The sequence below is a fragment of the Gastrolobium bilobum genome, unplaced genomic scaffold (assembly GCF_033153095.1).
Source record: "Gastrolobium bilobum isolate Gb01-03AN ecotype WA unplaced genomic scaffold, APGP_CSIRO_Gbil_v1 utg11358, whole genome shotgun sequence".
In the NCBI taxonomy this organism is placed as follows: Eukaryota; Viridiplantae; Streptophyta; class Magnoliopsida; order Fabales; family Fabaceae; genus Gastrolobium; species Gastrolobium bilobum.
The window spans coordinates 29,353-43,331 of record NW_026895225.1 but is presented as its reverse complement, the minus strand read 5'-3'; the positions used below and the strand labels follow the sequence as shown (position 1 = coordinate 43,331).

The 13,979-nt window shown below is 34.6% G+C and overlaps 1 protein-coding gene and 1 non-coding gene across 4 annotated transcripts; both read right to left on the bottom strand.

Moving 5' to 3' along the window:
* Positions 1-252: 252 nt before the first annotated feature.
* Positions 253-5,447, bottom strand: LOC133300581 (nudix hydrolase 12, mitochondrial). Of its 3 annotated transcripts, XM_061500157.1 has the most exons (7): positions 5,334-5,447; positions 5,044-5,105; positions 4,814-4,889; positions 2,504-2,618; positions 2,338-2,421; positions 1,275-1,424; positions 253-827 (listed from the first exon to the last, which is right to left on the bottom strand). In XM_061500157.1, the coding sequence occupies exons 3-7, from the start codon at positions 4,882-4,884 to the stop codon at positions 552-554; spliced, it is 696 nt and encodes a 231-aa protein (XP_061356141.1). In that variant the 5' UTR covers positions 4,885-4,889; positions 5,044-5,105; positions 5,334-5,447; the 3' UTR covers positions 253-551. The 3 variants fall into 3 exon arrangements, with proteins under 3 accessions (XP_061356141.1, XP_061356134.1, XP_061356147.1); XM_061500150.1 differs by having other exon boundaries at positions 5,044-5,418; XM_061500163.1 differs by lacking the exons at positions 5,044-5,105; positions 5,334-5,447 and having other exon boundaries at positions 4,814-4,907.
* Positions 5,448-13,872: 8,425 nt separating this feature from the next.
* Positions 13,873-13,979, bottom strand: LOC133300617 (small nucleolar RNA R71). The gene has a single exon (XR_009750078.1). It is a non-coding gene; the product is annotated as a small nucleolar RNA R71 (small nucleolar RNA).

The following is a 13,979-nucleotide window of genomic DNA, read 5'->3' as shown; positions in this document are numbered from 1 at the left end:
CAAGTTTGATCCTTTCAAATTCTTTAATGCTCTTCATCAATATTTTTCTACTGATACCAAGTTTTATCCTGAAAATTCTGTGACAAGATTATAAGGCATGCCTTAGTCAAGGGTTCAATCGGTTTCATGACTTAGAGAGAGACAAATTAGATATAAATTTCATAGAAAACACAGCCACTGAATAAAATCAATAGTGCTGCGTGAAAAGTGACACGTTAGAAGATTATGAATTGAAGCATCGTCTTTGCCATTTGTGACACCACCGAATTTTCATAAATGCTGCTATTTTTACAAGCCTTTTCAAGAATAGTGGGGTGAAGCAAATAAATATCAAGTCCATATACACTTGATACTTTCACCACCACATTTTACATCATGATCACTGGGGAAAGAAAGAAAGAAAGAAAAAGAAAGAAAGAAGATCCTACAACAATGAAGTCAATGGCATGCAAGTGCATCCAAGCCATTACTTCACAGTTTGTTCTTTATCAATTTTTAAGGAGTTACTGCACAACATTGATCCATATGAAGCGTTCAGACTTCAGATGATGTCAATAACCAAAGTGGATGGCTATCTCTCGGGAAGCACGTGACATGAGATTGGCTTTAGAAGGCATAGCATGGTGCTGCATAGTAGAGGATCTTTTATAGCAATTTGGTGACATACTTTGACATTCTGATACATCTGCTACTAAAATTGAAGGGTGATCAACATTTTCTTCTTGCTTCTCACGCTTTCTGTCCTCTTCCATAACTCTCATAAACTCCTCCAGGGCATTACACATCCAGTCATATCGGCTGAGTCTAAATGCCTCTTTTATGTTTAACTAAGAAGATAAAATATGCACTTTGATTCAGTTAAAGATATTTCTCTGAATGTATATACACTCTACTACTATGCTTCATGTAATGTCAAAAAGTACAAATTGCAATATATTTATGCAGGTCTAGTAGTTGTAACACTATTAACAATTTGATTTATGTAAATTCTCCTAAGGATTTTATTCCTAACATTTACTCATTTACAATGTGATGATCTAAAGGACAAATCACCAGGTGCAAAAGGCTCTCTGACTTGCGAGAGCAGGGGTGATAATCGATTGTACACAGCTTTACCCTTGCATTTTTGCAAAGATGTTGTTTCCTAGACTAGACCCCGTGGTCGTGACCTTCCGATCACAAGGAGCAACTTTACTCCTGCTCAAGGATCACCCTCTACAATGTGATTGATTTGATTTATGTAATTCTTCTAAGGATTTATTCAGAACACATACCCATTGGCGAGCATGGTTTGTCTGCTCTGGCCAAGTCTCAAGTTCTTCAGTCACTTCCAAGGCGAACATGTATCCTCTGCAGCCTCCTTCTATGCTACATAAATCCTGACTGCTTTTGCTTCTGAACTCCCATATTCCTAATGGAATTTCCTGAAAATGAAAGTGAGTCAATTAGTATAAGAAGATTTATCAAACTCAACACCATGTAGATCATATTGCAAGAAAGAACATTATCTCTCTGCATCCCAATCCCAATAGAAGATTGTTACATGGAAGAATCATTTCCATTTTCAATCAGTTAATTTTGAGTAACCAGTGTGAAAATGAGGTGCTGGTAATGTGCTGTTAACTTGATTTTCAATCAGTTATATCTGCGGTTAATGCTTCATGATATGGCAGCAAGTTTCATACTTGACTTATTATGTTTATGTACAAGTCTAAACCTTCTATCTTTGATCAAGTGCAAGAAGAGAAGATTTAGGAGGACGTACATTCTATTACTAGTTTGGGGCTCAACTAGGTGACTAGAATGAAACTTCATGCAAAATCTGAGCTATTAGAGAAGTTTATCCAACAAGTTCATGACCAAAATGTACTCCAAATACAAAATGTCAAATGCCATAACTTTTCCCATCTGATTAAATCAAAGTTGAGTCTAACGTAGACATGGAATTCCAGTATAAGTGCATAGATTGCATTGCAATTCAAACCATTGCAAAGAAGTTTGCAGCCAATAAAGGTTAGTTTTGATAATTTTGTAAACACTAACAGCTTTATATTATTTTTTGAGATCAGAGAGTTAAGTGTGATATTTTTCCTAGATGGTTAAGATTTTCTTACGCATGTCTGAAAATTTACAGAAGGAAGATCAAAGGCCATGGGAAATTTATGGCATAGCCAAAATGTTTGAATGATATCATGTTTCATGATCATCATCTCATATATGGATTATGGAAAAATATACGATTATTACCTTTGTTCTGTCATTCTAATTGGTATGCTTAAACATACCATGGTGGACTATAACCAATACTTCAATAACATAGAGGGAAATTGAACTTACTCTTAGTATTCCTTTAACTCCTGCTTCCTCTAAAGCTTCACGGCAAGCAGCTTCTGTAACGGTCTCATCATCTTCCCATCCACCCTGGCACAAAAAGAAAGTGAATCTTTTCAATATGAAGGTTTCATGCTGATGAAGGTCATTGGTGCAGAAAAATATCAAGTACCTTTGGAAATACAAGGTCATCACGTTTTGGTGAAGAAACCATAAGTACTTCTATTATCCCCTCAGTTTCTCCCACTTGATCTTTATTGTCCTTTCTCCATCTGTATGGAATACATCTGTTGGATTGCATAAGAAAATTTAATTAAATCATGAGGCTGATAACATTCTGCTGCAAATCTCATCAAATGTCAATCCTCAAAACTCAACTAGCAAATTATATATGGCTGAAAGGGGGTTCAGCAGTCTCAATTCAAAATCTATATGTTGCAAAAAATGGTTACTTTTCAAAATGATCTCCGAATATTTATCAGAATATGATTGTATCAACATTAAAAAGGCTAGCCTGGAGCAGTGGTAAAGCTACATATAAGAAGTGTCTTCACCCTTACTCTCCCTATGAGGAGTGGTTTTATGATTGTATCAACATTCAGAACTCCAAAACAGATATTAGCACTGGTGTGAAAGTGTGATCTTTGGTATCAAGAATATATTATTTATCATAAAAGCAACCTTATTGATTCTTCTTAGGTGCATATAATCTTGGTGTGCAAGAATTTGAGGTAATGGATCCTACTAGATGTTCAAAACATGATTCTCAATTTATAATACTAAATTATCATCTTGTGATGTAAGATGTAGGTCTGTTGTAGTTTGTTAAAGAACCACTTCAACTCAAAACTTTAAGGTTACAGGTGATGGTCTTTTTAATATTTTATATTTTATTCTCTAACACACCCCCTCACGCAAGAGCCCTTTGGGCTTGAAGCGTGGATATGACACAAGCCCATTTTTGGTCTGCCTTGTGCTGCATAAGTCCATTTTTTTGGTCTGCCTTGTGCTTTTCTTAATTCCACATGAAAGTGGGGGGCGGTGCAGATCGAACTTGCAATCTTATGGTCACTTAAGCTTTGATACCATATAAAGAACCAGTTCAACCCAAAACCTTAAACTTAAGCTTTTGGGTTGAATTGGTTGTTTACATAATTTATGTTGTTGAGATATATAATCCCACATTGGTTGTATGTGCAACTAACATGGAGTTTATAAAGTCTTGGGCACTCCCACCCTTTGAGCTAGCTTTTGGGGTGGTGTATTCCAAGGTTCTTTATATGGTATCAGAGCCTCGCTTCCCATATCCCAAGGTTCTTTACATGATATCAGAGCCTCGCCACCCCCCACTTTCTCTTGTGGAGTTTCTTAGCACAGGTAGGTTGGGCCTGTTGCATTGTCCACTCTTCAAGCCCAATGGACTCTCGTGTGAGGGGGCGTGTTGAGATATATAGTCCCACATTAGTTGTATGTGCAACTAATGTGGTGTTTATAAGGTTCTTTACATATGCTTTCTACTCTTAACAATATGGTCTGTGAACTACTATTAGATTAACCTGGCCAAAAAATCCCATGTACTGTTTAACATTAAAAAAATGAAGAGCAAATGTAAAATGTTATATTGTCTAAGCAAGATTTAAAAATCTTTGTTTTAACAACCCCACTGACCGCTTTGTCGTTTCTCTTTTTTTGAAAAGCCAAAAGGTTTAAAATTTTCAAAAATGGCTTTCGCTAGTTTAATCCCTTTTCCTCTCTTTTACATATAGTCTACTTTGATATATTCAATGCCTTAAAAATGAGAAATCAATGATTCTCATTCAAGCATTCAAAAAAGGAACAGATCCGAAATTTCCCTGCAACTGCTAATAGTGGGGTGAATCCAGCCCACAACAAGAAACTTCTTTCAAGGACTTGGATTTTGGGGAAGAAAACAACAGTTTAATCATTTTTATAAACAATATTACTACCCCAGTTAACTGCTATGCATGCCACAGCCCACAATGGTGTTGTTACCGATAACTATCGGAATTGTCCTAGTTTTATATTATCATAAAAAAAAGCCAAAATAGATCACGCGATTTGAAGTATTTTATTTTATAAACGTTAAGTCAATGATATGGCCCACTATTTATTATTGTGATGGACACATCCGCATGAAATATAAACATATAGTTTAATATCAAACAGAGGAGACAATCATGTAGACATAGTTTTGAGATGCCCTTTATTAATTTTTTTTTTATTTTTTTATTTGTATACGAGACAAAAGCAGAGAAAGAGAAAGAAGAAAAAAAGGAAACACCAAAGATAAATGGTAACCCAGCATAGACAGACGCAGATGCATCAATATCCAGAATTGGAACCAAATAATGCATGGACATAACAAAAACGAGTCATAAGGCAAAGGGGTGGTAAGGGACAAAAAGGGAAAAGAGGAGATTTTGAAGGTAGAGAAGTCATGGCCTTAAAATGGAAAACTTACCCAGAAACAAGGCGCAGATTATCTTCATAACGTTGTCTTTGTCGCCCCGTTCGTGCTGGAACAGACGACATAGATTCTAGAAAACAAAAAAAAAAAAAAACTTGAAGAACACAAAGGAAACATAGAAGAATCAAAACAAAGGTTGTCAATTAAGAAACTTGAGGTGTATGAAAACAAAAATAACGAAACCAAAACCATGGAAACATTAATGGGTCATACTCATATCATACCCGGGTTATGCTTTCTCTAAATTTCAAATAGAAAAGATGGAGAAGCTTTCATAAGCATTGAGCTGAGGAAAAAAGAAAGCTCTTGCATGAGAGAGGTTTGGCACACATGTGTATTGTTTTGGGTTAAACAATTGCTAAAATGAAGATTCTGATGTTATAGTTTTCAAGTTTCAAGTTTCAAGAAAACCACTTCATGATAATGGTTCTTTTTTTTTTTTTTTTTTTTACAAGATGGGGTGGGGTACCTCTAAATGGCAGAATGAAACAACAAAATGGTTCAAAGCCTTTACCCCTTTTGCAGAGAGATGAAAAGATAGAGGAAGAGATTCTTGTTTCAGGAGAATGAAAACAAAGGCAAAGAAGAGATAGAGCTTTCCGCGGAAAACAGAGACAGAAAGGGATACAGCTTTCCGCGGGGTGTAGCAATGGCATCCGTTTATATAGTAACCAAATCTCCTTGTTCTTCCAAACTTTCATAGCTTTACATCTTTGTATTTTTTATTAGGACTAATTTTAAGTGTTTTTTTTTTTTTTACAAAAAAATTATTATGAGTAATTAGAATTTTTATAATTAGAAGCATATATTTGAAAGAATTTCGGGTACGATCAACTTTCATCCCTATATCGAGAAGTTTCGTGTATAGGTAATTACCCAATTAAGATAAAAATAAAAATACATTGATAGATGATTTAATAAGTATGTTAATCCACGGAAGGTTTCTTTTACAAATTAAATTAAGTCTGATCAATTATATATTTTTGACTGAAGATATAATATAGTTTGTAAAATTTTTTTTTATAAATATAACATTATTATGTTAATGTAGTCATTAACTTAACCAAACGTATGGATGGGACCTTATGATAATATAAATATTTGATTCATGTAAATTATGGAGTGCACTTTAACTGATACAGTATAAAATTATATTTATGCTGATTAAAAAATCAACGGTTGTAGATTTTAGTAACAATATAATTTATTATGTATGTTATGCATGTATTTTATTATCATAGATCTGTAATATTTTTTTAATTAATAATTATAAATCTACACTTTATCATTTGAAATGTACTTTTTATTTTATGGGAGGCAAATTCTTAAATCGACGACATTATAATAATTGCAGGATTAAAAATTAGAATTTAAATTATTAATGGAGTTGACTCATCTAATTAATGTTTTCTTCATTATAATTATATAGTTTGGGTTTAAATAGAATTATAATTTTTTTTTAAATTGATGGTTTGACTTAATTTTGAAATGAGAAGAGTCTCTTCTCAACTTAAACGTTTTTCTATAAAAAAAATAAATCACTTTAATTTTTCTTTTATAGCCAATCACTTTAAATTTTATTCAAGTAAAAGGCTTTACAATATCTTTTGCGGATAAATTACAAAGAAAATTTTTTGCATTCAAAAGGACTTAAACCTAATATCTTGTTTAAGTGAAATCAAACATGTAACCCCTTGAACCAACCTCTTTTGGTAAGGCTTTACAATATTAACCAATTATATTTTGACATGTTATTAAAAATGTTTTATGTTAACCACGTATTAGGGAGTTCGCGGTCTGGATTGGATTGATTTTGGAAGCAAAAATCATCGGATCCAATTCCTTCGGTCCAATCATGTAATCATCCATTTGGTTTGGATTTTTTTTCAAATTCGATCCAATCCGATCCAATTTTTTTCGGTTTGGATTGGATCAATTTTTGATTTTTTTGAAAATCTTAAAATTTGTTTCATGATTTTTGTGCAAATAACATAGTTTATATATATTGGCTTTGTACATTTTTTAAAAAAATACAAAAGCATCAACAAACGATAATATAGTTTTTTTTTTTGTAATGAAATATGAAGCTCTACACAGATGAAATTTTGTTGATTAGATGTGATTAAGTTTTTTCTTTGATTTAGTTGATGGGTTAATGAATCTTAGATTTAGAAATTTTTGGACTATGATTGAATAATTTCTATAGCATTAATATGTTTCATGATTATCCGTCTTCACTTTACTCAATGATATTCAATCCAAAATCAAATAACTTTTAAATACACTAGATGTCATTTTAATTAATTATTATATTTTAATTAAAGAATTAACTGTTTCTCTTAATTATAATTTCAAAAGAACAATGAATAAAAAAGTTTATTGGGAATTAGAATTAACATATAATAAACTGAATAAAATAAGTGATCTAATTGTCACAAAAAAATAAAAATAAACTAATAAACACATAAGTGATCTAATTAAGTGGGTGCGATCGCTGGTTGGATATCTTTCTTCTTTACTTCCTTAATTATATGTGGTCCCTCCTCTTTTAACACACTTTTGATTCCTTCCAAGAAAGCCAACCTTTAAGAATAAAAGAAATAAAAATAGAAGATGACAATTAAGGAGGCTGTGTCCTCCAACCAAACTTAACTATTTCTTTCATAGAGCATTTCAATAATACGGTGTTTTTTATGTGTGTGAATATGTTGTATTACTATATTATTCTTTAACTAATAAAGAAACCCACATTAGAAACACCATCAAACTCAATTTTGTTTGTTATTTGAGTCTTAAGTATTAAATGACTTGGATTAACTCATAAGTATTAAACCCACATTAAAATCAATGTTATGTTGCCAACAAAGGAGGGCACAATTGGCCAAGAGTTTGGTTCATAACTTATAAAGACATGAGTTCAAATCTCGTTGGTCGATGTGAGTACTTTGTTGGTAGGTGATATGTAATACCTCCAGAAAATCTTTAAAGAGATTAGGATCTTTCGTGATCCTAGTGGGATACAGGTGTCTAACTATACATAAATTTTCTGAGCACTTCTTCCAAGTTTTACCAGCAGTTCCTCCATTAAGGGTTCCTTTAATAAAAAGTTGCCTGGTGAAATTTCTAGAGAGAATCCCTTCTCATTTTCTTCATTGCCTGTTCTGTAGCTAGGTGTTCCACAACTTTTCCTTTTCTTTTTCGTTCTAGTTGTTCCTTCTCCTTTTGCTCCAACTCTTTCTTTTTTGCTTTTCTCTCCATTCACATGTTCCTTTTGTTTTGACAGTGGTTCCTTTTCTTCATCTCATTCTTCTTCTTATTCTTTCTCAGCAGTTTCATTCTCTATTCTCTGCTGAACTGGTGGGTCATTTTCTTCTTCCTCAGCATCAAACACTTGGATGGGTAGTCTCAAACTACCCATTCTCTTATCTTCTTTGTCCTTGCTCTAAATGGTCTATAGTGTGTTGCTTGAAATTGATTGTCCCACAATCAAATCTTCAGAAGTGGACTCTAGGGCTTTTAGCCTTGCTTTTTCACACAGTGTAGTAACCAAACAAGGGAAGAAAAATTTCCCTTCTTTAAGGTCTTGCTTAAAACTTTGATGGATGATAGAACAGACATCCATGACGTTTCTTTTCAAAATGCAATAGATAATGACTTCCATGTTCCAATTCATAGTGGAGTCATGAGTGTTTGGGGCTAACCTCGACTTGACAAATAATGTCCATAATTTTCCCTCCACAAACATAAGCCCCTTTTATAAGGCTCATTTGCTTTTAAAAGCTGCTCATGACTTTGCAATCTCTTCTAGCACTTCAACAATGAAAGATTCATCATTCCTCCATTCTACAAGATGCCTCTATTCACATAGCGTTTTGGGTACCTCTATGGAATATATCTCTCTGATGGCTACGAGGGTGAAAGTAAGGGTGTAAATAGGCTAAGTTAGGCTAGGCTTTAGCCTTCATAGCCTAGGCCCACGTAAAAATAGGTTGAGTATATCTGGCCTATTAGCCTATTAAAGGCGTGGCTTATAGGTCAGGTCTGGCCTACTGTCAAAAAATAAATAGCCTATAGGCCTTCTAGGCCTACCAATTATGACAATTTATAAGAACAAGATGAAACCAATAAATTAGGATAAGAACAAGACCTAAAATTCTTTTCTTTCTAACTAGAATTTCTAATGGATGAGTTAGTGCTTCAAGGAAGGAATTGGGGTGAGAACTGAGAAGCGGCGCAAAGAGCAAAGACGATAGTGAGATACAAGAGTGAAAATTGAGAAGTGGCGCACATGAGAAGGAATTAGGGCTGGGAGATAGGACTTAAGATAAATGAATAATAGTTAAGATAAGTGTTGTGCAATTGTGTAACCCTTTTATCAATCACACATTAACGCAAGTGCACGTATCACAAGTAATAAAGTGGATGTGTGAGTCCAGATATCGTTCCCACGAAAGAAACTATAAAGTTAGGGTCAATGTGAAGCAATAAAAGTAACAATATTTATAAAAATTTTGTGAATTAAGAACTAAAGTAAACTACTGACTAATAACTAAAAGCAAAGTAAAAATAAACTAAGAGTGCACTCAAGAATAGAGAAGTCAAGTAATAAAGAAGATTGGGATCAATTTTTCCAATATTGCAATTTTATCAGAATGCAGTAGTAATGCTATATAAATTATCCAATCAGAACACCCATGCATGCAAGGGCTTTCACCAACAATACATGTATACTAGTTCACATATCTCTATGGCCAACATAATTATGAATCCATTAAGTTCAAGTTCCATTTGATTTTGTGGTATGAATGATCTCTCTACCCACAATTAACCAATTAAATTAATTAAACCACAATGCTTAATAACTTTATGAGTTCACCTATATCTTTATAACCCAAACTCTAAGTATCTTGTAGCTCTCTCTCGATGAATCAACAAGAATCGAGACAAATTAAGCATTTTATTAAACAACAAAAAGGATAATCATATAGCAAAGTTTAGTCAAACTGATTACATCACAACAAGGGTACTCTATCACACAATCCTAACAATTTAACTCATACTTGAATAGAAAGAAATAACAAATAGGGATAAAGATTCCATAAAGACAAAATAAAATAAACAGGGGTGTTGACTCTCGCAGCAACCATGGGCTCCGCCATCATCCACCGTATCTCAGCCGCAGGAATAGTTCAGGGATCCACCAGATTCAATAATCTCTCTATCAAACCCTAGCCTCACCCTTTGATCTATTGGATTTCTCTCAACAAATCCTCAAAATCTCTCTAAGTGTTTCGCGACTTGGATCTCCTCTAAAAGCCCACCTTCTCTCTAAAAGAGAGGCTCCCCAGCCTCAAAGAAAGACTCTCCAACCTATTTGATGTGTGTAGGCTTCTTTTTTTGTAGACTCTGATGAATTGGTCTCCAATTAGCTCTTCAAATCCATTACAAATCATGTTCAAATCTGCTTTGTTTTGCTGAAACTATGATTGAAGATACAGCTCTGTTTTGCTGCAGTTATAGCTTGCTTGATTTGCTTGAATATTCTTTCCTTATTTGCTAAAGATATGTTTGAAGATACAGCTCTGGTTTGCTGCAGCTACAACTTGCTTGATTTGCTTAAAGATTATTTCCTTATTTGCTGCAGATATGATTGAAGATACAAATGTGTTTTGTTGCAGCTATGATCCAGGGACAGAGTATGATGCTGCTGCATTTCTTCTCCAAATCTTTCCAAATATACTTCATATTTGATTTGGATTTGTTGAATCTGATTTGTTAGAGATTTGATTAGGATTTCTTCGAGATATATGAGTGATTATTCAGATCAGAACATTTGTTTACGTGCTAAGAAGCTTCCCTCCATTAATTTGGGCTTGGGTCCATAGCTTGCTGGTGATGATGTCAATCACATGCACTGCTGACCTCATCTTCAATGCTACAACGCTGTTTTCCAATGCTACAGCACTGACCTGCAATAAAATAGCAAATGCAATAAATGGTTCCAACACTCAAATAATCTTCAAATATCCACGCTTAACATATTTCTCATTCAAATCATGAAAATATAGAATTCATGAATTAATCATATAAAACCAAGAGAATTATGCATATTCATGGCACCAAAACATCACAAATAAGCCTAAAAAAAACTATACATAAGAGAGTTATCATTAAGTATATTATTTTATTTAAAAAATTTAATAGGTCAGCCTATAGCCTTATAGGCCAGGCTTTTCATAGTTGGCATATGGCCTATTTATTAAATAGTTTTTTCTACAAGCCTAAGCCTATTGTAATTGTCAAAAAGGCTAGGCTAGGCCGAATATAAGCTAGGCTGCAGGCCAGCCTGACTTATTTACACCCCTAGATGAAGGGAACTTCCTTTCCTTTGATTTTCACTTTTTCAAAGGTAGCCTTTTTTGCTTCATACAGGAACTCTGCAACGAGGCTTCTGTTCCTTTTCGTTTCAGTGGTGGCGAAATTCAACTACCCCAATGCTTACAGTATCTCTTCAACCCATGGCTCAAGAGCTTCTTCATTCAACCCCAGTTCGATGAACTTCTCCAGGTAGAGGTCAAATTTTACTTTCTTGGCACCTTTCCATTTCTTTTTACCACTCCTCGTCTTGGAAGAGGAGTGATGAGACGTAAATTCGTTCCCATCTAAGCCCATTTTGATGGCAAAATACCATCTGATCCCTCATCTGATGAGCAACTTCAGCATGAAAATCACTTGTTTTACACATTTTTGTCAAAAACATAGTGGGGGAACGGATGATGACGTAATCCTTTGAAAACATATTAAAAGGGGAACAAAATGAAAGCATTTAATGCACCTGCTCCATTCATTTAATGCTTCTGTTCACTTTACAGGAAATGTGGAAACAAAGTCTCCATAAAGCAAAGGCGGTGCATCAACTAAGCACAAAGAAACGTGCACAGCAGGGAATAAATAGTTCTCATTAACTAAGAAGAAAGCAAGACACAGGAGACTGCAAGAAAATGGCTAATCATCAACAATAATTGTCCTATCAAGCAAGTTGCAAGCTTCCAAACACTGTTGCCACCGCCCCGTCCCTTCAGTCAAGAAACCAACTCCAAAGGATTTTACAAGATTTCCACTCACTCTTCTGCCTATAAATAGGACATCCCAAATACGAAGACATCATCGAATTCCTTAGGAATCAAATTCTTGAAGAAGAGATCACCTATTATTATTTAGTAGTTTATATTTTTGTATAGTTGTAGCTATAGTTAAGTGACAACACTCCTCCCTTATTCTGTGACATTCACTTGAGACTCCCCACGAGCATCACACATCTTCTCCATTTTATATTTTGTTGTAATCTTTCTTGTTTCATTTCAATATAAGTGTTTCTTCTTTCCTTTCCACTCGTTATCTCTGAACTGGATCTTGGGTCTATGAGACTTCAGTTTAGAATAATTATGTTTAAAGTAACAACCATGGGCTGAAGTATCTATGGAACAGATAAGCTGCAAAACTCTTAAAGAATTATTTTCAAAACTCTTGACTGAAGCTTTTTGTATTTCTCTGGCTAAGTAAGCTATATTCATTGTGTATCAATAGAAATTGAACACATACTGAGAAAGGAACATCCTTAAGGAAGGGATTTCAGACAGCTTAGCCAGTGGGGGAAGGTAGTGTTTTGGCGACACTATTGGTCACCTTAGGAATAAGGGGCCACTTCGTCCACTTTAAGGTTCTGTACCAAGTACCTGTTGGAGTCAAGGGAGCCATAGGAATATGGAAACTTGTGAGCCATCTAGTCCATGAGCTGAGGAATCAAAGTTGGCAGTTAAGAAAATGGGACAAAGCCAAAAAGTGCTAAGTCTTAAGCAGAGAAAATAATTATTTAAGAATGGAGCAGTAAATTCGTTTCTTGTGTTAAACTATTTTTTAAAACCATCCACTTTGTTGTCTCTTGATTATAGTTATAACTGTTTTATTTTTACTTTATTCAATCTTGTATCTATCAATTTCCAATGATTATTGTCACACCTTCTCTTAAGCAGGAAGTATCACATATATAACGCAGCGAGTAATTGTTTGCCATCAGACTGAACTTAAAATTCCTGAGAAACATTGTCAAGACAGTAGGGAATGTTTGACCAGACAGTTCAATCACTAACTTTTTTTCTCATTTTCATTCTTTGTAAAATAGTTTAAGACATTATTTAGAGTTCTATCCTCGTGGGAACGATAATCTGAGCATTAATACACCCATTATTACTTGATGCATGCACTTGCGCACTTGGGTTGGAAGTAAGGGAACAAATCTGTTTTCTTTTGCTAATTTAGAACAGAGGAATGTCCCTCATCAGAATATATATTTTTCCACCATCAGCAAACCACCCAACAAGTTTTTGGCGCCGTTGCCGGGGATAGAAACACTAAATTTTGTTCTTATTACTGTTTTTAGTACATACTCTGTATAGTTCATATTTTCTTGTCACTTATTTCTTGTCACTGATTCTGCTGTTCATATAACTTGTGTTTATGGTTTATGAGTGAAGAGTCTGAAACAGATTCTGACCACTCCACTGAAAATACCTGAGTTTTTCTTTGATCCTGAGCCAGAACGTACCTTCCACAGAAGAAGAAGAAACCTCAGAGAATAAATTTTTGAAAATATGGCTGATCACAATAATAATGAAGATATTCCTCCTGAACAAAACTTTAGAACTTTGGCTGCTCCTTTCAGGAACAGACCAGAGAGGGGAGTAATCCTCCCTCCTGTAGCACCTAATTTTGAACTTAAACCTATTATATTTCACATGATTAGGGAAGCTGGAGTCTTCAATGGACTCCCTGCAGAAGATCCTTACACACACCTCACAACATTTCAAGATATATGTGATAACTTTAGAGCGGAGGGTGTGACAGTGGAGAGTATGAGAATGAGGTTATTCCCTCACTCCTTAGGCTTAAAAGCAAAAACATGGATGAAAACTCTCACCCCTGGATCAATACACTCGTGGGAGGAACTCTCTAACAAGTTCATAGAGAGGTTTCTCCCTATGTCTCGACAAGCTGATGTGAGAGCAGAACTCTCTAACTTCAGGATGTTTTATGGAGAAAATCTCTATGAAGCTTGGGAGAGATACAAGGATATCATCAGAAAATGTCCAAACCATGGGAT